General features: G+C 44.4%; 1 protein-coding gene across 1 annotated transcript; it reads left to right on the top strand.

Moving 5' to 3' along the window:
• Positions 1 to 247: 247 nt before the first annotated feature.
• On the top strand, positions 248 to 1,231 carry LOC308387018 (odorant receptor 131-2-like; the record flags this gene model as incomplete). The annotated part of the gene is made up of 1 exon (XM_080866890.1): positions 248 to 1,231. One exon carries the CDS (start codon positions 248 to 250, stop codon positions 1,229 to 1,231), a length of 984 nt encoding a protein of 327 aa, XP_080723016.1.
• Between the last annotated feature and the right edge of the window lie 25,980 nt (positions 1,232 to 27,211).

Consider the following 27,211-nt stretch of genomic DNA (forward strand, 5'->3'; position numbering starts at 1 on the left):
TGCAGACATGTGATAGTCACATGAAAAGGTGTGACTACAGAGCGTATATACACAATGTGTGGGTAAGAAAATCTTGCTGTCCAGTGCCGTTTAGCTGAAAGCAGCCACAGCCCTCTAACCTATTAATTTCCTGCAGGAGGAGGATGACTTGAAAAGAGCTCTGTGGATCTTTCTGTTTTAAATGTTGGAATACTTTTTTGTGTTTTATTTCCACTGAAGATGTTAAAAACTGAATTTCTTTATTGAAATGTTACTTGCAAATCTGTCTCTGACCAATGTTACTGCTAACCAGCAGTATCAAGGGGTTTTGGAAAGAATTTTATTTTCCACTCTGACTACACTGCCATGTTGTTTATTTCTCTGCATTAATGGAATCATGCTTTTTACTTTAAGGAGCAAAGCTTTGTTCTGTGAGACGTCGCGATACATTCTCCTGTATAACCTTCTGTTTGCAGACACAGTACAGATGGCACTGAGTCAGTTATTGTATATTATTGCCGCTTGTAGGATAACACTAACATATCCTGTATGTGGTTTTCTCACCATGCTTGCCAATCTTACAACTGTGGTCTCTCCTGTCACGCTGGTGGTGATGTCTCTGGAGAGATATGTTGCTGTGTGCTACCCACTGAGGCATGCTAGCATCATCACTATCACCAACACAGGTGTGGCCATCATTGTGATCTGGGCCATCGGTTCACTAAATATCTTGACTCGAGTTCTTCTGCTGTTAGAGTTTCCTTTTGGAGCCCTTGATAGTCTGCAGATGAAAGACTTTTGCTCTGAAATAGCAATGTCTGGTGGGTCTATGTCTGATGATTACGACAAAGCCTTCACATGTGCTCTGTTTATTTCAGCAAGTGTGGCAATCACATGCTCTTATATCGGTGTTATAGTAGCAGCCAGGTCGGCCTCCACAGATAAAGCTTCAGCCCGTAAGGCTTGTAACACACTGCTGCTACATCTGGTGCAGCTGGGTCTCAGTCTTTCTTCAACCATTTGTAACCCACTACTCACAGCACTTGCAAGAGTTTTAACAAGGATAGTGTTTGTGCGCATCCAGATTGTTTTTTATGTTTGTATTTTCCTTTTCCCCAGATGTCTGAGTTCACTGATTTATGGTATCAGAGATCAAAGCATCAGACCTGTGTTCATATATTATCTTTGCTGTCGACTGAAATACTCAGTCATACAGCCAAGACTGAAGGCTGCGATCGAAGTAGAGTGTTAGTCAGAGTATACACCACGCTTACAAGCATACAAACCTCAAAGTACCGTACTGCAATTCTGGATAACTCCTGTTTCTGACTTGACTTTTGAATTTTTATTTAAAACCATACAGTTGTCAAATGACACACGTGAGGAATTGTTTGCTGCAGTTTACTAAAGGAACATAATTCTTTATAATTCTCTCAAATGATTACATGCTTTGGTAAAACAGGAAAGAGCGTCACATTTGTGTAACCCCGTAATCTGTGTACAGCCACTCTATCTCAAGCACTGCTCAGGCAAAGAAATTGCAGCAATTTTTAATTAGATGTAATTGGCCTACATCTGTCCTACTTCTAAACCTGCAGTTTAGCCTTGGAATTACTGCAGGTGTCCTAGAGGGTTTTCTTTCAGTTGCAAGTTCTGCAAATAAATTCAGCACTTTGGAAAACTAAAGGTGCTTTGTGTTGGTAAAGTTGTTCTCTGCTATCAGTCTTAAATAATTTGGTGAATTTTCAATCAACAAAACGTCTTAAATAGTTTGATCACAGACTTTTTGTATATAGTATGGTATTCACCCCATTACATAAATCGCCTTGAGGTGACTTTTGTGACTTTGTGATATATATATAGCTGTACTTTGCTTATTTACAGCTGCCAAAATGGCATAGATTATAGCGGCAACATGAGAGCATACCTTAAATAACCCAGCCTTACAGGTCTGCAGTTGAAAGCTTTTATTCAGGCAGCAGTGTGAGGTGAAGGATTCTCTGCAAGATACATGTAGATGTCACCAAACAGGGGCTGTGGGACAGTTGCTGGGGGAGAATATGGATCACGAGTCCCCAAAATGTGTAGTTTCTCCTTGTATCGTAGCTTTTTTTTCCATGAACAGATGATCTGAGTGGTCTTGATTTGGGACAGGTGAGATTTTTATTCTACTGGACAGTCCATGTGTGAGTCAGTCATGTGACTGAAAACTATGGATTCAAAATTGAAAAACAAAACAAAAACAAAAAAACAATGAGAGAAAGGTTGCTGCCATTGGATGAGGTGGGAAATTAAGTTATAATGTGCTAACTTTGCTTAACATATGTTCACATTAAATAATGATGCTTCGTCAATGCATGAGATGACTGTTGCTGTGGTTTGGTGCTATATAAAAAAAACTTTATTTAGGGCTGGGCGATATGGCCTAAAATCAATATCACGATAAATAGAGCAGTTAACCTCGATAACGATAAATGGACGATAACCCCCCCAAGTGCCAAAAAAAACAAACTTTTTTTTTTTTTTTTTCATTTGATGGGGCTGTGGCAGGCAGCATAATTCCTCCAGTTATTTTGATAATATTATTCCCCCTAGACCTATTCATTGCAATTATATTATTACCACTTTAAAGGACTGTAAAATGTCACTGAAAATAAATGAAGACAATAGTAGTAAGTACTTTTAGTGGTTAAGATTTATTAACTGAACAAAATAAAAAGTGTAGGATACAATATGTAACCATGCTCTCTAAAAAATGTATATCCCTTGTAAACAAAATAGTTTAATAATAAATATGTTTCACATTGGCTATTCAGAAAGTAAACAATGATTGTGCAAATGTAATGCCATCATGGACAAAGGCCTATCTCTGCTAAGGCCTTGAGGTACTAGAACTTGTAAACAAATAATGTCACAAACACAAATGTCAATTGAACACAGAAAAAACTATAATAAATACTAAGCACTGCCATGTGACTAGTGAAAACTATAAACTCTTAAACAAAAACTTGTGCTGCAGGTGGTGGAAGAGGTTGGTTGTGTTACCTTGACTTGACGCAACAGTCTTTTTGCAGAGTTTACATTTAACAATTTTTTGATCAATATCATCCTTGTTGAATCCAAAATGTTGCCAAACGATTGATGATGCATTTTTTTTGTTAACAAGCGTCTCCTCTTCCTCCTCCACCAGCTCTACCTCCGTCGCTGCTGCTTCAACATTTAAATCGTCCTCCATTTGTTCACCCGTGTCTCGTCTTGTTATGCTGGGCTCACACTGTGCGATTTTTGGCCCATTTTGAGCCGATTTTTGAGTCGTGCGACCGTTTTGGCGATCGGCCCGATTTTGGCCTTCATCTGCGTCATGCATCGTATAGTATACGTGGGGTAACGAGAAGCGATTGACACCTCACGACGAGCTCCCGATCATCAATCGCTTGGTCGCGAGAATTCACGACCGTCGTGAGGGTGTCACCGCAGTTTGTCACACTGCGCACGCGCAAACACAAATGTCAGCGAAAAAGACGGAGCAGCACGACAGTGCAGCGTGTGATCTGGACACAAGCGACGGAGGCACAACTTGTAGAACTTTGGAAAGCTCATCCGAGCCTTTTCGATGTGGCCTCACAAAATGATCACGACCACAACAACCGTGAAAATAGTTGGATCTACATGCTGCTCATTCACAGCTGCCTGATCATGTTTTTCATTAGCAATTTAGCAAAGTTGATGGTGGTGGTGTGTCTGTGTGAGTGAAAGACAGAGAGAGAGCGAGCGACAGAATTTCTGTTATAACCTTCATTTTATGGACGCACAGTGTGAGCACTCAGGTCGTATCAGAGCATCGGGCGGTATAGTGTGAGACCCTGCATCGTGACCTATGAACTTCTAACCCCTGCGAGTCAACCATGCAGTTTGAGCAGGAGCTGAATCGCGCGACTGAAAAAATCGCACAGTGTCTGCCCAGCTTAACAGGTAGTAGAGTCATGTGACTCCACCCCGTCAAGTCTGTAACGTAGCACAGCGTCTTAAAGGGACATGAACATCGCCAACCTGCACATGCCTTTTCTTTTTTTAAAATATCGAATTTACCGACCTGGGCAAAATGACGTCGATGAGAGTCATAAATTTCGGTAACGATAAATTTTTGATATATCGCCCAGCCCTAACTTTATTACATTTACAACATTACAATAATGTTACCTATTAGATTTCAATAATGTATCCACCATCTGAGTTACAGCACAGTCCTTTTCTAAAGTTTTCTACAGTTTCCATATCTTCTCTCTCTGCTTATATAAGCTTATATTATGAAATATGTGATGAATAGGACAGAAAATAGAAATTATGATACTCATTACATGAGTTTTAAAACAATCATTTGTCATTCTTATTTCTTTTTAAGTTCTCCCTGTTACCAAAGAACTTGCTCAAAGGGGGTCATACAGCTGTTGGTCTCTTTACGTTTTCTTTTTTTTTTTGTTTTTTTTTTTTGCATGTCCCGTTTGGCTCTTTTGCCATCAGAATTGTTGTCTAAAGGCAAAGAAAGATGCCCACTTTACCAAACTGACCATCCCAGCCTTGCCGTAATGGTCTATTTGATTCACCTTTTATTGTTTATTTTATTTTCATTTGCTGAACACGGGACAGACTTGACTGGGGGAAAGAAGGGGAGAAAGAAAGAGGGAAAGAAAAACAGCTGAGAAGAGGGACGGGGGAGAAGGGCAAAAGACAAAAACCAACAGAATAAGCAGAGAAAAAAATGCATATATCAATCACCTGGATCACCTGTTGAGAAAGAAAAAAGAAAACAAGCAGAAGAGAACGAGAGTAATAGAATAAACAACATCACAATATAACAGTAAATACTAAATATTAAACATTATTGTGCAGCACATAAGATCGACAGAACACAGTGTGCTTTGAGGTAGGAGCCAAAAAGGGTGTAGTTTGTGGGTGTGATCACCCGTGTGCACACCTGTGAGCATGGATGCGCTTGTTTTTTTAAAAGGTTCCTTCATGTAATGATCTGCTAGAGGGTGTGGGGGGGCCACAGCCCCGTCCTCCAGGGCATGAAGCAGGTATGGAGGAGATCAAGACTCCAGACATCCAGAGGCCCCCAGAACACAAGAGACCAAGGAAGACCAACAGAGGGGCAGCCGCGCCACTGTCCCAGAAAGAGCTGAGGAGAGTCCCGTCTTTTTACGTTTTCACTGTATCATTGTCAGGCCTTTACCTTACAATATGAATTGCCTTGAGCCAACTGTTGTTGTCATTTGGTACTGCCTAAATAAAACTGAGTGGGGGTGTCCAATCCCAGGCCTCGAGAGCTACAATTCTGCAGCTTTAAGATGCATCCCTACTCCAACACAGCTGAATCAAATTATCTCTTCAGCATGCCATCAAGTTTGGCAAAGGCCTGATAACAAGCCATTCATTTGATTCAGGTGAGTTGGAACAAGGATACATCTAAAAGCTGCAGGAAGGTAGCTCTTGAGGACTGGGATTGGACAACCCTGTCCTATAGAAACTCATTCCCATCACAAAGTACACACTCTACTCTTTTTCAAATGAGAACCATGGCCTCAGACCCAGAGGTGCCAATTCCTATTCCAGCTGCTTTACATTGGCTTAAAATTGCCCTAGATAAAACTGGAGGTCATGCTTAAGAAAGTCAACAACCCCTGCAAAAAGCAGAGACAAAATCCTGAGGTCGCAAAGCTAAACACCATTTACCCCTGGGCCGGATTCTAGACAAGGAAATAATTAACAGAATGACAATCACAATGGGACAGCACTGGCAGATACCCACCAGGAATGAATCTGACTTATTGCCAGCAATGCAAACTAAGGTCTCATTGTGGTTCTCTAGGGAGCTAATAACCTAAAACAGCTTTAATACCCAATATTTCCAAAAGACACGCCAAAGGATCCCCTGAGGGATGCAGTAAAATGCTTTCTCTGAATCTAAAAAACTCAGAGAGAAACTCTCTGGTCTCAGCATCTAGACCCAAGACAAAAACCGCATTGTTCCTCCTGAATCTAAGTTTGACAAACAAACAGTGGTGTGGTGGCAATTTTTCACACCAGCCTAATAAGCAACCAAAGACCCAGACAGACTTTTTTCCTCTTTCTCTCTCTCTCTCTCTCTCCTGCATTGCTCCACCTGGGTGGAGCACACTGCAGGCTCGCGCCTTTGGCCCATGCACCTAAAACTAATCATGTATCTGTGACTCATCATCCTGTTTTCCCACCCACTACTTCAGGCAGGGGCTCTGAGCTTCTCGTTGCTGGACTGTTGAGTAAAACATGTTAGAGTAAATCCTGGTGTTACGTTCCTCTGCAGCCCCTAATCTCTTCAGTGGGTTCAGCTATTGCAAATTGACCACACCTAGTCGGGTGTGCATAAAAGGATACCTGAGGCAGGCTTTTAGGGAGACTCACTAGCCCTTGCTTTACCAGCCATTTTAACCAACTTGCAATGAATTTTAAGATTAAAATCTCTTCTCACCTAAATTCTGGTGTTCGTCTCCTTATTTATGATGAGGCTTTCGAGCCCGGTGGCAATATAAGTGGGGACTCGTCCAGGATCATTTGGATATTTTTGTGAAGACTGAATATCAGTTTTTGTTTTACTTTTAAGTGGGTGAGTGATGGTGTTCACTGTAATTGGGCAAACTCCCTTTTGTCATGAACCGAAGTTCAGTACACAAGCTGGACCCAGAAGCAGAGACAACACGCACAGGAGTACGAAAAATAAACTTTATTTCAACTAAAGGTGTCCCGGAAGGGTCAAAGGAAAACACGCGAGAAACTAGAAAAACCAAGGGACCGGGGGATGAGTTACGCAGGAAGGCAGTAATCGGGACTGTGGGAGGAGTCAAAGCGGGGCCGTGGGAGCCGGAGGGAGGGGTGAGGGTCCGCGGGGGAGCTCCAGGAAAGTAGAGGTGATTGGTACCGGAGGCAATCCAAGCTCCAGACGGGCAGGTGGCTCAAAAACACGCCGAGCTGTTACCACTGTGAGACGACTAACGGACTGGCGTGGAGCAGCTGGCTGGGCTGGATCAAATAGTCCACCTGATAATCGCCTGAGATGGGATGCAGAGCGCATTGGGCTTGATATTCCGTGACCCTGGACGGTAGGAGAGAGTGAAGTTAAAGCGAGTGAAGAATAGAGACCAGCGGGCTTGGCGTGGATTTAACCTTTTGGCAGTTCTGAGGTACATTAGATTTTTATGGTCTGTCCATATGAGGAAAGGCTCTCCAGCCCCCTCCAGCCAGTGGCGCCATTCTTCTAAGGCAAGCTTAATAGCCAGGAGCTCCCTGTCGCCAATGTCGTAGTTCCTCTCCGTGGGGGTGAGTCGGCGCGAGAAGTAGGCGCATGGTCGGAGTTTACCTTGAGGCCCGGATCGCTGGGAGAGAACTGCTCCAGCTCCAGCATCAGACGCATCAATCTCTACGATAAACTGCTTAGAAGTGTCAGGATGGGTTAGAACGGGTGCGGATGTGAATAATTGCTTTAATTTAACGAAGGCTGCGTGGGCCTCTGGGGGCCAGGTGAAAGGTACCTTAGATGAGGTGAGCTGGGTGAGAGGCGTGGCCACTTGGCTGTAGGTCCGAACGAAGCGGCGATAAAAATTTGCGAACCCGAGGAAGCTTTGGAACTTCTTCCGTGACTCCGGGACCGGCCTTTCCAGCACCGCCTTGACCTTCACTGGGTCGGTCTTCACCTGTCCACCTGCTAGGATGTAGCCCAAGAAGGAAACAGATGAAGCATGGAACTCACATTTCTCTGCCTTGACGTACAGTCTGTTCTCGAGCAGCCGCTGTAATAAACTCCTCACATGGACGTGATGCTCTTCGAGAGTCCTGGAGAAAACCAGAATATCATCCAGGTACACAAAAACAAACACGTTCAGGAAGTCCCGTAACACGTCATTGACTAGGGCCTGAAAAACCGCCGGGGCGTTAGTTAAACCAAACGGCATCACCAAATTTTCAAAGTGCCCTAATGGAGTATTGAAGGCCGTCTTCCATTCATCACCCTCTTGTATCCGAACCAGATGATAGGCATTCCGCAGGACCAGCTTGGTGAAAACTGTGGCTTCCTGGAGTGGTTCGAAACGGAGATGATTAGTGGGAGGGGATATTTATTCTTGACAGTGATGTCGTTCAAACCTCGGCAATCGATGCACGGTCGGAGCGACCCGCCCTTTCTTCCCCACAAAGAAAAAGCCCGCACCGACGGGGGAGGACGACAGCCTGATTATTCCTGCTGTCAGCGACTCTTGGATGTAACTCACCATAGTGTCTCTTTCAGGACGAGACAGGTTGTACAATCTGCTAGAGGGCAGCGGAGCTCCCGGGAGTAAATCAATGGCGCAGTCATATGGTCGGTGAGGTGGCAGTGAGAGCGCCTTATCCTTACTAAACACCTGCTGTAAATCATGATATTCTGGGGGAATGGAAGAGAGGTCTGGTGCTTGTGGCGGGACTGGAATCTGTTCCACTGAGGCGGGTGGAACGGCTGACCTCAAGCAGTTTGCCAGGCAAAACAGACTCCAGCTGGTGATTCTTCTTCCGGCCCAATCAATGTGAGGATTATGTCTCTGTAGCCAGGGGTAGCCTAAGATAAGCGGGGTGTCAGGGGAGGGGAAAGTGAAAAAGGAAAGTAGCTCATTGTGGTTTTCTGATGTGACTAACTGTACTGGCGCGGTTTGGTGAGTGATAAAAGCAAACACCTGATTATTCAACGTAGACGCGGGGATGGGAGGTTCAAGCGGAGTAAGTGATAACTCTAACTTCTTAGCCAGTTTCTCATCCATGAGGTTCTGTTCCACCCCGGAGTCCACCAGCGCGGGGCATGTGAAAGTCTCGTTGTTAGTCACGATGGTAACAGACAGTAACAATTGGGGTCTAGTTGTGCTTAAAGTGCTGCCCACCCGTATCCCCGGATTTACCGGTGGGCCGGTTCGTTTGGGCGGACCGGGCAAGCAGCGATGCGATGACCGGGCTTCCCACAGTACGGGCAGTCCCCAGCCCGAAAACGGCGTTCCCTTTTCTCTGGTGAAAGCCGGGAGCGTCCGATTTGCATGGGTTTGGGCGGGGGAGGCGATGGAGAACGCGTGCACGCAGCCGTGGGTGGGGACGATGAAACTCGAAACTCGGTGCGCAATATGGGTCCTAAAGGCTTAAGCCGCCGCTCGGCATCCCTCTCCCGCAGGCGTCTATCGATCCTGCGGGCGAGGAGCCAGTTCTTCGAAGGATTTTGTTGCCTCGTGGAACGCTAGTTGGTCTTTCATCTGATCGTTTAGCGAGCGTAAAAAGACCCCACGGAGGGCCGAATCGGGCCAACCCACGGCAACTGCCCTGGTACGAAACTCGACTATATACTCGGCAACACTGCGCCGCCCCTGACGGAGCGCCAGCAATTTCTGTGCGGCGTCGTCCTCCGAGACTGGAGGAGAGAACGTCGCCTTGAACTCCTCCAGAAAATCATCATAGTCGCAACCATGAATGGGGTGAGAGGTTAAATAAGCCTCAGCCCATGCTAGAGCTCGTCCCCGTAACAGCCCCACAAAGTGGGAAATTTTTGCAGCATCCGTGGGGAAGGCGTGCGGCTGAAGAATAAGGAGCATTGGAAAAGGAACCCTCCACACAGGTCTAACTCCCCGTGGAAGGGTTCCAGCGGCGGAGGTGAAACGCTGTGGTGCACAGGGTCGGGCTGCTTGGCCCGCAGCTGATCCTGAGTGTCACTAAGCTCCTGGTATTGGTCCTGGAGTGATTGGAGCAGCTGATCGTGACGACCGAGAATAGCGCCCTGTTTATTGATGGCGGAACGTATTGGATCTGCTGGGTCCTGGCCAGTCCGTACTGTCATGAACCAAAGTTCAGTACACAAGCTGGACCCAGAAGCAGAGACAACACGCACAGGAGTACGAAAAATAAACTTTATTTCAACTAAAGGTGTCCCGGAAGGGTCAAAGGAAAACACGCGAGAAACTAGAAAAACCAAGAGACCGGGGAATGAGTTACGCAGGAACGCAGTAATCGGGACTGTGGGAGGAGTCAAAGCGGGGCCGTGGGAGCCGGAGGGAGGGGTGAGGGTCCGCGGGGGAGCTCCAGGAAAGTAGAGGTGATTGGTACCGGAGGCAATCCAAACTCCAGACGGGCAGGTGGACAGGCAGGTGGCTCAAAAACACGCCGAGCTGTTACCGCTGTGAGACGACTAACGGACTGGCGTGGAGCAGCTGGCTGGGCTGGATCAAATAGTCCACCTGATAATCGCCTGAGATGGGATGCAGGTGTGGAGTTAACAGCCACACCTGTGGACGTGGGCATCCCATCAGCTCCTCGGACACCGGGCCGCGGACCATGACACCTTTAGTAAGTGTGTTTCAGCTGGGTGGCTGTGCTGCCCTTCCTTCGAAGCACTTGTTTGTTTCTTTGCTTTGTTGTTTAAATTTGTTGCGTTTGGTGGTTATCCTGGGTGGGGGTACGCTTCAGAGTGTGATAGGAGACTGTATTTCTGGTCTGCTGTGTACTCTTGATTTGGCGTTTAAAGGTGCCTCGAGCCTGGCACGCCACCCAAAAGTAGGTAGGTAAAGTTTAATTGCATACCAGTAAATCAGTGGCACCACACTTGACAGGAGGTTTGAGGCCATTTGTGAATTATGGTCTTATGGCTGAGGCAGGAAGGCCTTTTTAAGTTGGTGTCAAAAGAATATTGTTTTTATATAATGTGATCAGCTTCATGAAATGTATTCTTTTATTTAATCACTAGGCAAACGTCTACGTGACTTTTGACATGTACTTTTGTGTGATAAACAACTGTTAGCTTCCTCTTTTTGTAAGAGCATACAGAATTAGAAAAAGGGGAACCTCAGCTCAGTTCTTAGAATAAGAAGCTATTTACACACACACACACACAGACATACAGACATGTATAAATAAAGAGCGCAGAGCGATGAGACGCAGGTCTCAGAGTGACTGCCCACGCATGTAAAGGCAACTGCAGTGTTTGTGTTTTCTAACTCAGGTGTCTTAGCTGAAGAACTACGAGTTGATTTAAAGAAATCCCTTGACAGTTGGCATAGGGTGTACACCATATGTGCACTGTTAAAATATCAATGATAGTGGATGCCAAATGCGGCCCTCATGTGGTGAATGTTTTGTGCTGTGACCTTTAGTGCTGTGGAGGATTTGGCTACTTTGGTTAGGTCACTTGTGAGTGTTGTTGGCCAGGTGATGGCAATAACACTGTGGGGTGCTGAGCAATGTTCCCTCTAAGCTGCGCGCATGCGCAATTGCGCACTGCTGGCACGGTCACTGTGCACAGAAAATCTGTGTTGTGCCCAAAAAAAAAATCTACCCTGAATTGAAATTAAAATTAAAACTTTAACAATTCTGTTTTGCAGTGTTAGTCAGTCAGTGACTGGCTGCTCCCATATGGGATCAGAACGATGCCACCTTATCCCATAGTCCAGCCAATGATGCGATTCACATTCATATATACGCAGCTAATCAACGTCGTTGTCAGGCTATGAAGCTTCCTTATGTGCCGACACCGGTGTTTTAGCAAGCAAAGCGGCGTGACTGATGTGGAGTGAAGCCACGTTAATGACAACGTGTACAACCATTGGAGATGTGAGCAGGACAGACGGAACAACTGACGGAAAAAGTGTGGACTTTATACCAGTTTTTAAATTGTGTTGATCGGCCGCGTAAAACCAGAATTATGATAAAAATATCTGCAATGTTTGGTTTTCTTCCTGAATAAATTCAAATTCAAATTTTTATTTGTCACGTACACAGTCATACACAGTACGATATGTAGTGAAATGCTTGGACAACTGCTCGTGACCTAAAGAAAACAAAAAAGGAAAAGGCTATGAATAAGATAGGAAATAAATATGAAAAATTAAAAAGGGTAAATTTAACTAGGAAGGAATAAAATATAAATTAAGGTTAAAAATGAAATAACTGTACAACACACTGGGAAAGATAAGATAAAATATATAAATTAAATTGAAAATAAAATAACTGTACAACAAAATACACAATACACAATACTGTCGTTGTTCATATTTACTGCAGGAAGAAACGGTAAAAAGGAAGGAAAACGCTCGAGAGCACTCTCCACCTGTGAGCAAAAAAACCCCCAAAAACCTGTGGGTGGTCACTAGTACGCTTGCTTTACTGAATTTTGTATATTAAAGTAACTTGTTGTGGTATGAGGCCACTTGTATGTGACCGTTTGTGTGGTGGAGACTAGGGGTGGGTTTTGATGATTGATTCATCAATTAAAATCGATTCTAGCTTGGATAACGTAATATTGATTCATTACAATCCTGAATCGTTTTTTAAATATACATTTATTTTGCCCGAAAAACCAGAATCTCAGGTTAAACCTCAAAAAATTTCAACAACCACCAAACAGCTAAAATAGTAAATGAGAGCAGGTCCATGGATTCTGCATAAAGACGTAAACACAAAGCGCGGACCCGACGGATCAGAATCAGTGAGATGTCGTTTTTCTCACCCGTCTGAAAACCCACAGGTTCAGCAATGTTCACAACAATATATTTATGGTAAATGGCCTGTATTTATATAGCGCTTTACTAGTCCCTAAGGACCCCAAAGCGCTTTACATATCCAGTCATTCACCCATTCACACACACTGGTGATGAACCCTGGGGCGCACTGACAGAGGCGAGGCTGCCGGACACTGGCGCCATCGGGCCCTCTGACCACCACCAGTAGGCAACGGCTGAAGTGTCTTGCCCAAGGACACAACGACCGAGACTGTCCAAGCCGGGGCTCGAACCGGCAACCTTCCGATTACAAGGCGAACTCCCAACTCTTGAGCCACGATCGCCCATGATTACAGAATCACCAATGATTAAAAGGATTTCACAACATGCACACTTTCATTTCAACACACACTCTCAGCATCCTTTCAGCCTTTAAATCACTGTTAAATTGCAAAGTCTTTAAATGTAAAAATGTTTCTTTGTACTTGTTCAACTGTTGCTAATAGACCACACCAATAAGACTTTTGGCTCTCAGCGAAGGCAGTCACACTTTTCTCCTCTCCCTTATCTTCCCTCCTTAGCTTCTTATGTCCTTGTCTTGTCTTGTGTTTTTACTTTTCCCTGGAACACTCTCTCACAGTCTGTTCTCTAAAACCTAAAAGAGGAATTATGGATTTGATCAACTGGTCCCTAAATGCAATTGACACCCCTTTCTCAACGAGAAGTCTGGGCTTGGGTGAGCCTGAGTGCTGAAGATATCTACCTATTCAGAACCATGATAACAGGGTTCTGGCTGATCGGAGCTGGCTTGGCCCTGACTTATCGAAGAATTAAGAAAGCGGAACCGGCTGTTGAAACCCCCACAAGGCTGCCCGCTGGGATTGAAACGATGGGAGAGGCGTGAGTTTCTCAAAATGGGCTCATTGAGTGCAGCACGGAGAAGATCTTGGAGAGGCTACGGCTGCTGTGAATACTCAGAATAAGATCTCTGACTGCAGACTGGATACATCTCGGAAGGGCTCACTTGGAATAACATCTCTGGGCGCAAATTGGATGACATCTCGGGGAGGCACACTGCCGTGAGTTCTCAGAAATCGGCTCCTTGAGCACAAGAAATCACAACATCACAGAACGCAAGTATGGCGAAGCTCGCGGCTCTCCAACGGGAGATTGAGAGACCAGTGTTGGACTGTAGAACTGCTTTGAAATTCATATGAGCTGTTCGCACTTAAGTAAAAACCACCATCACTTATGTGGAGACCCCTTTGGCGCCAGCGGCAAGGCTGGAGCTGAACAACACACCCTGATAACGACTGTGTTTAGACTGCTCCCCCCATTCTATGCAAGGCCACCTGGGTTGGCTGGTAGACTGTTTACTTAGCCTGGCAGGGCGAAGGACACTGTCTCAGCTGAACTCTGGACACGCACACACATACACATACACTGATATGCACACACTGATCCCCCCTCCCTTTCCAAACGCCTTCGATGCTTGTGCCCTACCGGGGAAGATGGCAGTCGACTGGACCAGCGCAGACATGCTGCAGGACCGGATGCGCTGTCTACACCGGCTCTCTCTTACCCTTTACCCGCCCCCGTTGCTTGTCTCGTGTTTCTATGGTGTATTGATAGTCATGTGCTTTTTGTGCTGAGGTGTTTTTTCTGTTATCAAACTGTTCTCCCACTAGGAGCTCAGTCTGAGTGGAGTTTTTTTTCTCCTCCTCTTACCTCATGTAGTGTATTTTCGTTGTTTTTTTCCTATCAGCCTACCTTTCTGACGTGTCTCCCCAATGTGATGTTTGTGTAAAGTTGGTCAGAAGGTTCCTTTGTAAGTGCACATGCAGCGTGCTGCCTGCTGTAACCCTAATTTCCTTTGGGATTAATAAAGTATTCTGATTCTGATTCTAGTCAGGTGTGGATAAAAGGATACCTGAGGCAGGTTTTCAGGGAGGCTTGCTAGCCCTTGCTTTGGTAATACCAGCTATTTTACCCAACTTGCAATGCATTTTAAGATTAAAACCTCTTCTCAAATAAATTCTGGTGTTCGTCTCCTTATTTATGTTGCGGCTTTTGAGCCAGGTTAGAACGCTGGCTTCATAATCTCCTGAGTTTATTCATTGTGATAATCTCATCTGCTTGTACATAGATTCCCTGGAGTAGTCCTGTAACCCTTGTTACCCTGGATATCTGAGCATGAGTGTTTGACAGTTTAGAGTGGATCCTCCGAGCGGAACAAGTGAGCTGAGAGCAGAGCGAGAGGACTGTTGATCAGTGTATGAGGGTGGAGAACCTGTTTTCCGTAACCCTACCTGTGGATCCCTACAACCCCTGGCCACTCCCCCCACCTTGTATATATTGCACGGGGTGTTGCAAATAAAGAACTGTTTAATTATAATTTACAGTTTGCGCTTGAGTCCAACCTGCCTGTCTCGACACACTCAGATAAAATAATTATTGTGGGTGATTTTAACATCCATGTAGATGCTAAAAATGACAGCCTCAACACCGCATTTAATCTTTAATTAAACTCGAATGGCTTCTCTCAAAATGTGAAAGAGCCCAACCACCACTTTAATCACAATTTAGATCTTGTTTTGACAAATGGCATAGAAACTGAACATTTCACAGTGTTTTCTGAAAACCCTCTCTTGTCTGATCATTTCCTGATAATTCTTTGAATTGAATTAAATTTATTTACACAACGCCAAATCACAACAAAGAAAGTCATCTCAAGACACTTTATATCGTAAGGTACAGCCTACAATAATAGATACAGAGAAAAACCCAACAATCATATGACCCCCTATGAGCAAGCACTTTGGCAACAGCGGGAAGGAAAAACTCCCTTTTAACAGGAAGAAACCTCCGGCAGAACCAGGCTCAGGGAGGGGTGGGGCCATCTGCTGTGATTGGTTGGGGTGAGAGAAGGAAGACAGGACATTAACAACAGATATGATCCAGTGCAGAGTCAATGATTAGAGTGATAATTGTGGGCGATTGTGGCTCAAGAGTTGAGAGTTCGCCTTGTAATCGGAAGGTTGCCGGTTCGAGCCCCGGCTTGGACAATCTCCGTCGTTGTGTCCTTGGGCAAGACACTTCACCCGTTGCTTACTGGTGGTGGTCAGAGGGCCCGGTGGCGCCAGTGTCCGGCAGCCTTGCCTCTGTCAGTGCGCCCCAGGGTGGCTGTGGCTACAATGTAGCTGCCATCACAGCTGTGTGTGAATGGGTGGATGTCTGGATGTGTAAAGCGGGGTCCTTAGGGGCTAATAAAAGCGCTATACAAATACAGGCCATTTACCATAATTGCCAGCGTACTGCAGTTATTACTAAAGGAGGCCGAGGAGTAACTAAAATCTTACACACAAAGCAGGAAAGTGAACAAGTGAAGAGGCCATGCTTCTATTGAGTCGGCTACAAGGTGAGCTAAGCTAGTGAATCCCAAAAGACACAGTGAGTGACTTCTGTAAATATAATTAGCAAGTGAATCAACAGAGAATACTTTGGGTAAAGAACGTGAAGAATATCCATGAACTAATACATTATCTAAACGTTTTAATTGAATTGGCTACACAAATATGCTACACAAAAACACCACTGTGCATTTTAACAGGAACTGGAAGGGATACTCTACTGCAGAGAGCCAAAGCAAAGGCACAAAAGATCTCAAACAAGTGTGAATTTCTGTGATCCTCATCTAAATGTCTAAGTCAAGTTTTTTGGAAATGTTGTAAATGTGATAACTCAAGAAGAAACGACGTGTGTCAAATTGATACTCAATAGGTGCATCAACTGCAAATCTTGGACAAGATAGAATTGCTCACATTTTGTGAGGCTGGTCCTGCCGTAATTTATTCCCTCGGTTCAAATCACTGACAAACAGTGTCCCACAGTTGTTTATGTTTTTGAACCCATTTTGCACAGAGAAGCATTTTTTGAAAAATGTACTGACAGCAATGTTGAATATTATTACACAGGAAAAAAATAACTACACATAAAATAATCACACCGTGACGCCTCTGCCTTTGTAAATGGAGGGACAGTAACTGCGTGTGTGTATGTAAGTATGCAAAAACTGAAGATAGCAAGATTAACAGTAATAGTATTTCGTCTCTATCTGCCATTCTGCAATTCATCTCATATGAACAATAACATGGCACACAGCGTGACATGAAAAAAGGCACATACCTTTGACGTTGCGTGACGAACTCTGTATTCCTCGTCCACACGTAAATGCAAAAACTGAGTTTTAAAAAGTCTCTGTTTTCAGTGATTCGAAACGCCGTTTACGTGTGGATGAAATGTTCAACAGCTGTGTTTTCCGCAATGGAGTTTGAAGTTTGGGAACCACTGATATATATTGTGTTTTTGGATCTAAAATCCCCTGTGCATTTGAGTGTATATATTTGGGAGATGTAAACACGCAAAATTGGAAGAAGTCTGATATGAGACTGTGGGCAATTTTATTGATTGCTAGCAAAAACGCCATTACAAGGAAATGGTCAAAGGTTGAACCACCATCACAGGAGGACTGGATCAATATAGTCAACGAAATCTACATTATGGAAAAACTATGATTTACTTTAAGGATTCAAAGTGACAAGTTTTATGAGCAATGGTCAAAATGGACCGAATATGTTAAACCAATAAGATCTGACTTTTTGTAAGGTTCTGGAAGTACGAGTGATACATGGATTTTGGGGGGACATCTAGGCCCGGTGGCTCTGGTGCAGCTGACTTTTCTGTTGACCCAAATTAATTTAACTATATATGTAAAAGTATATATTTTAATAACAAAGGATAAATGGATAATAATAATAACAAGAATAATTATAAAAAATATTATTATTATAATAAATAATTAGTCAAGTAAAGTGGCAAATAAGGATCCTCAGAAGAGTCTGGCAGCTCAGCGTTGCTGAAAAACTGTACTCAGTTGCATTTGTCTAAATCTGGGGTCCACTTGGGTACTTCCAGATCCGGTCCTTTTTGGACCCATGACATACTCATATATGCCATATTTACCCTATTCTTTTTCCCCGTTCCTTTCTGGAACTCTCCCCATATATGTGGCCTTTTTTTTTCCTCTTGTGTGTCTCTGTTGGTTTGTTTGTTTCTTTATGCTGCACCAGTGTTACTGAAAATTAATATTTAAAAAAACCACCCAGCTCACCCCAGCGGGCGGTTTATCCTTCAAGCTCGGGTCCTCTACCAGAGGGCTGGGAGCTTGAGGGTCCTGCGCAGTATCTTAGCTGTTCCTAGGACTGCGCTTTTCTGGACAGAGATCTCCAATGTTGTTCCCGGGATCTGCTGGAGCCACTCGCCTAGCTTGGGAGTCACCGCACCTAGTGCTCCGATTACCACGGGGACCACCGTCACCTTCATCCTCCACATCTTCTCGAGCTCTTCTCGAGTTTCTCGTGTTCCTTCTTCCTGATGTTGCTGTCATTCGGAACCGCTACATCGATCACTACGGCCGTCTTCTTCTGTTTGTCTACCACCACTATGTCCGGTTGGTTAGCCACCACCATTTTGTCCGTCTGTATCTGGAAGTCCCACAGGATCTTAGCTCGGTCATTCTCCACCACCCTTGGGGGCATCTCCCATTTTGACCTCGGGACTTCCAGGTTATACTCGGCACAGATGTTCCTGTACACTATGCTGGCCACTTGGTTATGGCGTTCCATGTATGCCCTATTGTTCTCATATATAAAGGAATAAATAGAATACTCATGCCTGCTTGCAGTGGCGTGTCTAGAAAATTTTTGTTGGGGGGGCCAGGTAGGGGCACAGATTTGGAGAAGGGTGGCAGATGTAATTGGCAGATAATGTTTAAAAAAAAATTCTACCAACCGTTAACCATAATTCAATAATCCTATAAACCTAATAACCGAATGCGCTTTTAACTCTTATTAGAATGAGATTTTAACCACTATGGTGCAAAGTTCTTAGATACTGCGTTGATAAAGTACAAGAGATACAATCAGTGCTTTGTCAGTGTTTACTCAGCATTCAAGGACAGCAATATTTGCATAGTATTTTTACTGACATGTAGTGCACATATGTTTTGGGCAAAAACATTTTTGAATATTAAAATATGAACATTTGTAACAAACAATTGACAAATTAGCCAGTTCCAATGTAAAACTTTATCTGCCTGTTAAAAAAAGAAGATAATCTTCTCACAAACTGGTGTTTGATTTTGAAACAGGAAAAAGTGGGGAAACAACTGAAAAGACTAACATTTGAATGAAACATGAAAGCAAGTAAATACTTTCTATGCTGCCTTATGGTAAACTTTGGTAATATTGATAAAGAACAACACTGGCTGATGATGAAATACAGTCAGCTGGCATGGTGACACTGCCAGTATCCGATTGTTCAGTCTGACGTCACTAGCCGTGTCTGGGCCTAAACTCCGCTGCAGGTCCATATATCAAACGATCACTATGGCATTACTGAGAGTTGAAAAACTGTCTAAAGTCTTTCATCTTTAATAAAATGATCAGCGTTCTGCTCTACCAGGTGTAACAATTGAGTTTAACATCCAGGCATCCATGAAAACGGAATTTATGACAATTAACGGAGTTAGAAGTTAGCAGGGAGTTAGCTCGCTAGCTTCTATCTAAATACAATATAGCATGTCCTGACTGCGGGGTTTTGGAAACAAATTAAAACGTACAGCTCTGCTATCACTTCCAGCATAAATGAAGACAGAAAACTAAACAGCAGTGACGTTTGTAGGGTTACTGAAGTTTGGCTAGCTGGTATATAATGATGTGCTACGTGACCGCTAGCGACACAGCTATGTTAGCATAATATAAACAAGCTAACTTTTTTTCCACTCGATAAAAGTTAACGTGAGTGTTCTCGGTGGTCAGGAACAAATGTAATCGCATGGCAGGATGCTGTAAAAGGACCACACTTCAGCCAGAGAACAACTGAGATAATCCATCCACAATACGAGGTTAGTCATTCATATACTGCTGCATGGGCTGGGCTGTAGTTACATCCTAAGGTCATAACTTCTTACCTGAAGTTCAGTTCACCTGACACTCGGACTGGCGGCTGCCTCGGGGCTCTCCTCCTGCCCCCCCCTTCCCTCATCCACCTGCTGGCCTCTGTGGAAGCCCCGTCATAGCCACCACCAAACAACGGAGTTTATTTCTACACATCGACCTGCATCTGGCCAATCCACCACCTCTCATTGTTCATGCCATTACAAAAAAAATAAAAAATAAGTCACTGGGGATATGCCCGGTATGCCCGATGGCCAGTCCAGCTATGTTAACCTGCAACCAAATCTGCAGCTCCATACAGCAATGTTACGACTTAGATTATATCTTATAACGCATAACTCTTATGTTAGCTCCCCTCAGTAGCATACTGTCTGAAATATTCGACGGCTGCAATAATTCTTTAAGTGTTATTTTTTCTTTGGTATTCTAATTTCACCGAAGTTTACTAAACTCAACAAACTTAATATTACTTACCGGGACATTTATTCTGTCCTCATTTTCTTTCACCGAAAAATTGTTTCTTGCAGTGACGTCTTTCGCGCTTGGCTCTCCTACCTTTGCTAACGTGATGCACATAGCGCAGAAGCCGATGCTGCATTCACTTACACTCGGATATCTGAGCTTCACCGTGAAAACATAATCGGACATTTGATATTTGATTGAATTTTATTGTTTTGCCTTTGGGGTGGCACCTGGGGTCGCCAGTCTGGTTGGAGGGTGGCCTGTGCCCCCCCAGGCCACCCCACTGGACACGCCACTGCCTACTTGGCATGTGCCAAGGGGTGTGGGGACGGAGCTCATTTACACAGTGTGACGGTAAGGTTGAAAGAACCATATAACTCTACCTGTCTACCGGTACTTGTACATATACGTAAAAAGTTATGCAAATATGTACCGGTAACTTGTTTTTCAAAATATTAATAAAAGAGATGTGTTCCCAAACAGCCATCTCTTTCCTGACAATCCCCTTTGTGCATATTCTCTTGCATATGGTAAGTAAACATTGAAACACCTGCGGCTTTTAGTCAGGTGCGGCTAATGTATGTACAAAACAGGATTTTTCCCTGATTTTAGCTTCTGCGTCTAATATTCAGGTGTGCTGTGTAGTCTGGAAAATACAGTATCTAAAGCTGCTCACCCTCTCGACTTCAAGCCCCTGGATAAACAGTCACTGGTGAGGCCTCCTCATCTTCCTCGTTTCCACTGTCATGCCTTTAGTCTTATCAGTGTTGAGGGTGAGGTTGTTTTCCTCACACCAGACCGGCCACCTCTCTTCTATAAGCCGCTTCGTCCCCCTAGTGATGTGACTGATCACTGAAGTGTCGTCCATGAACTTCAGTATGGTGTTATCCCATTTTTTTATTTTTTTTTTGCCTGTCCCATTTGGTTCTTTAGCCATCAGAATTGTTGTCTGAAGACCAACAAGGATACCCAATGGATTTACTTTGCCAAATGGATCATCGTGGCATTGCCGTATTGGTCCATTTGATCGACCTTTGTTTTTATTATTTATTATATTTTATTTTCAGATGTTACAGACGGGTGTGGATGTTACACATGAGTGGGGGATAGGAAAGGGAGAACGAAAGAGGAAGGAAAAGAAAAACAGAAGGGGAGAGGGACAGTGAGAAAGGGGGGGGACAAAAAAAATCTCCTGGATCACCTGTTGAGAGAAGAAGAAGAATAGAAAACAAGCAAAAAAAAACCAAAGCAACATACTAAATTCAATTCAATTCAATTTTATTTATATAGCGCCAAATCACAACATAAGTCGCCTCAAGGCGCTTCATGGATACAGAGAAAAACCCAACAATCATATGACCCCCTATGAACAAGCACTTTGGCAACAGTGGGAAGGAAAAACTCCCTTTTAACAGGAAGAAACCTCCGGCAGAACCAGGCTCAGGGAGGGGCGGGGCCATCTGCTGCGACCGGTTGGGGTGAGAGAAGGAAGACAGGATAAAGACATGCTGTGGAAGCGAGACAGAGGTTAATAACAGATATGATTCAATGCAGAGAGGTCTGTTAACACATAGTGAGCGAGAAAGGTGACTGGAAAGGAAAAACTCAATGCATCATGGGAATCCCCGGCAGCCTACGTCTATTGCAGCATAACTAAGGGAGGATTCAGGGTCACCTGATCCAGCCCTAACTATATGCTTTAGCAAAAAGGAAAGTTTGAAGCCTAATCTTGAAAGTAGAGATAGTGTCTGTCTCCTGAATCCAAACTGGAAGCTGGTTCCACAGAAGAGGGGCCTGAAAACTGAAGGCTCTGCCTCCCATTCTACTTTTAAATACTCTAGGAACAACAAGTAGGCCTGCAGAGCGAGAGTGAAGTGCTCTAATAGGGTGATATGGTACTACAAGGTCATTAAGATAAGATGGGGCCTGATTATTTAAGAGCTTGTATGTGAGGAGCAGGATTTTGAATTCAATTCTGGATTTAACAGGAAGCCAATGAAGGGAAGCCAAAACAGGAGAAATATGCTCTCTCTTTCTAGTCCCTGTCAGGACTCTTGCTGCAGCATTTTGGATTAGCTGAAGGCTTTTCAGCGAGTTTTTAGGACATCCTGATAATAATGAATTACAGTCGTCCAGCCTGGAAGTAATAAATGCATGAACTAGTTTTTCAGCGTCACTCTGAGACAGGATATTTCTAATTTTAGAGATGTTGCGCAAATGGAAGAACGCAGTCTTACATATTTGTTTAATATGTGCATTGAAGGACATGTCCTGGTCAAAAATGACTCCAAGGTTCCTCACAGTGTTACTGGAGGCCAAGGTAATGCCATCCAGAGTAAGAATCTGGTTAGATACCATATTTCTAGGCTTTTCAGGGCCGAGTACAATAACCTCAGTTTGATCTGAATTAAGAAGCAGAAAGTTAGCGGCCATCCAGGTCTTTATGTCTTTAAGACATTCCTGCAGTTTAACTCATTGGTGTGTGTTATCTGGCTTCATGGACAGATAGAGCTGGGTGTCATCTGCATAGCAGTGTAAATGTATGCTATGTCTTCTAATGATGCTGCCTAAGGGAAGCATGTATAATGTAAACAGAATTGGTCCTAGCACTGAACCCTGTGGAACTCCATAATTAACCTCAGTATGTGAAGAGGACTCTCCATTTACATGAACAAACTGGAGTCTATTAGATTGATATGATACAAACCACTGCAGTGCAGTACCTGTAATACCTACAGCATGTTCTAATCGCTCTAATAGGATATTATGGTCGACAGTATCGAACGCTGCACTAAGGTCTAGCAGGACAAGCACAGAGATGAGTCCACTGTCAGAGGCCATAAGAAGATCATTTGTAACCTTCACTAAAGCTGTTTCTGTGCTGTGATGAGCTCTGAAACCTGACTGAAACTCTTCAAATAAACCTCTGCAGATGATCTGTTAGCTGTTTGACAACTACTCTTTCAAGGATTTTTGATATGAAAGGAAGGTTGGAGATTGGCCTATAATTAGCTAAGACTGCTGGGTCTAGAGATGCTTTTTGAGTAAAGGTTTAACTACAGCCAGCTTGAAGGCCTGTGGTACATAGCCGATCATTAGAGATAGGTTGATCATATTTAAGATCGAAGCATTAATTAATGGCAGGACTTCTTTGAGCAGTTTTGTAGGAATGGGGTCTAAAAGACACGTTGATGGTTTGGAGGAAGTAATTATTGAAGTTAACTCAGAAAGATCAATTAGAGAAAAAGAGTCTAACTTAACATCAATGGTACTAAGAGTAGCTGTAGATAATATTACATCTGTGGGATGATTACTGGTAATTTTTTCTCTAATAATTAAAATTTTATTTGTGAAGAAGTTCATGAAGTCATTACTAGTTAACGTTAAAGGGATTGTTGGCTCACAAGAGCTCTGACTTTTTGTCAGCCTGGCTACAGAGCTGAAGAGAAACCTGGGGTTGTTCTTATTTTCTTCAATCAGTCTTATAAAGCAGCAAACTATTTCTCCAGGCTAAATGATGATCCTCTAAATTTGTGACACGCCATTTCCTCTCCAGATTACGAGTCATCTGCTTTAGGGTACGTGTTTGAGAATTATACCACGGAGTCAGGTACTTCTGATTAGAGACCTTAGTTTTCACTGGAGCTACAGTATCCAGAGTCGTACGTAGTGAGGAGGTGAAATTATTAACAAGATGATCGACCTCTGTTGGGGTAGCGTTCAGATAGCTGCTCTGCTCTATGTTGGTACAGGGCATTGAAGATGATAACAGTGGGTGGATTATATTCTTAAACTTAGTTACAGCGCTTTCAGAAAGACATCTACTTTGATAAAGTCTACTCTCCACTGCTGTGTAATCAATTATTGTAAATGTAAATGTTATCAGGAAATGATCAGACAGGAGAGGGTTTTCAGGAAACACTGTTAAATGTTCAGTTTCTATGCCATATGTTAAAACAAGATCTAGAGTGTGATTAAAGTGGTGGGTGGGTTCTTTTACATTTTGAGAGAAACCAATTGAGCCTAATAACAGACTAAATGCCATGTTGAGGCTGTCATTTTTAGCATCTACATGGATGTTAAAATCACCCACAATAATTATTTTATCTGAGCTCAGAACTAAATTAGATATAAAGTCTGAGAAATCAGACAGAAACTCTGTGTAAGGCCCAGGTGGACGATAGATGATAACAAATAAGACTGGTTTCTGAGTTTCACAGCTGGGGTGGACAATGTTAAGCATCAGGCTTTCAAATGAATTAAAAGTCTGTCTTGGTCTTTCATTAATTAATAGGCTGGTGTGAAACATTGCTGCCACACCGCCCCCTCGGCCTGTGCTTCGAGATTTCTGGTAGTTAGAATGACTCGGGGGTGTTGATTCATTTAAACTAACATAATCACCCGGCTGCAACCAGGTTTCTGTAAGGCAGAGTAAATCAATTTGTTGATCAATTATTAAGTCATGTACTAACAGAGACTTGGAGGAGAGAGACCTAATATTTAATAATCCACATTTCACTGTTTTACTCTTTGGTTCAGATGTGGATACTTTATTGTTCTTTCTTTGTAATTGTTTATGTTTAAGTTGTTTGTTTCTGGTTTTTAGTTTGTTTTTTGTCTGTTTGGGAGCTGACACAGTCTCTATGGAGATGGGTTTTTGGGGGGGTAGCAGGAGGAGAGAAGCTGCAGAGAGGCGTGTAAGACTGCAACTCTGCTTCCTGGTCCCAACTCTGGATAGTCATATTTTGGGGGTTTAATAAATTTGTCCATATTTCTAGAAATGAGAGCTGCTCCATCCAAAGTGGGATGGATGCCGTCTCTCCTAACAAGACCAGGTTTCCTCCAGAAGGTTTGCCAATTATCTATGAAGCCCACATCGTTTCTGGGACACCACTCAGACAGCCAGCAATTTAAGGAGAACATGCGGCTAAACATGTCACTCCTGGTCTGATTGGGGAGGGGACCAGAGAAAACTACAGAGTCCGACATTGTTTTGGCAAAGTTGCACACCGATTCAATATTGATTTTAGTGACCTCCGATTGGCGTAACCGGGTGTCATTACTGCCGACGTGAATTATGATCTTACTGAATTTACGTTTACCCTTAGCCAGCAGTTTTAAATTTCCTTCAATGTCGCCTGCTCTGGCCCCTGGAAGACAATTAACTATGGTTGCCGGTGTCTCTAGCTTCACATGTCTGAGAACAGAATCACCAATTACCAGAGTTTGACCCCCGGCGGGTGTGTCGCCGAGTGGGGAAAAACGGTTAGACACATGAACGGGTTGGTGGTGTACCTGGGGCTTCTGTTTAGGACTATGCTTCCTCCTCACCGTGACCCAGCCGCCCTCTTTCCCCAGCTGCTTGGGGTCTGCCGGGGAACAGCTAGCGGGGCCTACGCTATCTTCGGCTGCACCAGCTACAGGGGCCTGGCTAGCTATGGGTGAATGAAGGGTGCAAAACCGAGTCTCCAATTCAGTAATCCTGGCCTCCAGAGCTGCAAATATGCTACATTTGTTACAGATATCATTACTGCTAAAGGAGACCGAAGAGTAACTAAACATCTGACACAATGAGCAAGAAAGTGCAGGAGGGACAGGTGAAGTAGCAATGGTGCTAACGAGTCGGCTACGAGCTAAGCTAAGCTAGCGAAACAGTACAGAGACAGTGAGTGAATACTTTGGCTATAAATTAGGTAGTGAGTACACAGAAAGTGTGCTTCGGATGAAGCACGTGAAGATTATACTATGAAAAAGAATGTATTTAAAAGTTGTTAATTAAATTGCTAAGCAAATAAGCTACTCAGAAACACCACTGTGTTTGAGCAGGAACAGGAAGTGATACTCTACCGCAGAGCGAGCGAACACCAAGTGACAGTGCAAACACAACACCATCGCATTAATCTAGCTAAGTGTAAACAGCAGTAAATACTAAATATTCAATGTTGTTGTGCAGCAAGCAGGACAGACAGCGCACAATGTGCTTTGAAGTAGCAGCCAAGAAAGGTGTAATTTAAGTCTACGAGCAGTGAACATCTGTGTGCATACCTGTGTGGATCAGCGCGCTTGTATTCAAATGGTTTCCACATGTAATGGTCTGCAAGAGGATGTAGCGAGCCATAGCCTCGTCCCCCAGGGTATGAAGCAGGCATGGAGGAGATCCAGGCCCCAGACATCCAGATGCCCCAGAGTGCGAGAGCCCAAGGAGGACCACCGGAGGGGCATCCATGCCACCCTCATGGGAAGGGCTGAGGATCCCCAGACGAGGCTTCACCCAGTAGCCACCGAGCAGAAGCCAGAGGGGGCTGCACCGGCGTGCCCGCCGGCACTGCTGGCAGCCAGCTGTGCCAGAGTGAACCGAGCCGCAGGCCCAGAGGCCGGAGGCCCGAGGGCCCCCCACACCCCGGAGGAGGTGTGGGGGGCCCAACAGGCGCCAGGCCCCGCCAGGTAGCCACCGGGAGTGAGCCGGTACATACCTGAGTGCCCAGCCCCGGACACCAAGAACCACCAATGCACCGACCCCTGAGGGCATCAGTCACCGACAGGGAGTGTGGTGAGGGGAGATAGACCTTGGAGGGCCTGGGAGTTCCCAGAGAGGTGGAGTCTAAGACCCGACCTGACATATAGACACAGACAAACAGGCACACACAGACACAAACGTGCATTCCCACCCTCATGCACACATATACAAACACTCAGCACTCACCCAACGTAAGGATTGACATAAATGGACATGTACACACAATCACACTCCCCAAACATACTCTATACCCAGGTAGCCTCGCCCCCAGAGGGAGAAACAAAACCCAGACCCAAGAGATGTTACCCTTCCCCCCGGGGTGGAGGCAAGCAGACCGTCCCAGGCTCCGCAGCAGCAGGGAGGCCAATCGGACAGCCAACATCTCCTCCCAGCCCCCCCGCCCCAATGGCTAGCAGAGAACGGGGGTGTGTGAAGACCCCATACCTCCCTCCTCCCACTCATGTGTAGTGTTGCTGCGTGTTGTTCTAAAGTGCATTTAAAACAAGGGAGAGCATGGTGCTGCTGCCAGAGAGCAGCAGGTGTTAGCACGGCCCCTCCCAAGAACCCTCAATGTCTACATGGATTTAAAATTGAGATAAACAGTCACTGGTGAGGCCTCCTCATCTTCCTCGTTTCCACTGTCATGCCTTTAGTCTTATCAGTGTTGAGGGTGAGGTTGCTGTCCTCACACCATGACACCAGACCGG

This window comes from Rhamphochromis sp. 'chilingali' (genome assembly GCF_963969265.1).
Source record: "Rhamphochromis sp. 'chilingali' genome assembly, chromosome: 19".
In the NCBI taxonomy this organism is placed as follows: domain Eukaryota; kingdom Metazoa; phylum Chordata; class Actinopteri; order Cichliformes; family Cichlidae; genus Rhamphochromis; species Rhamphochromis sp. 'chilingali'.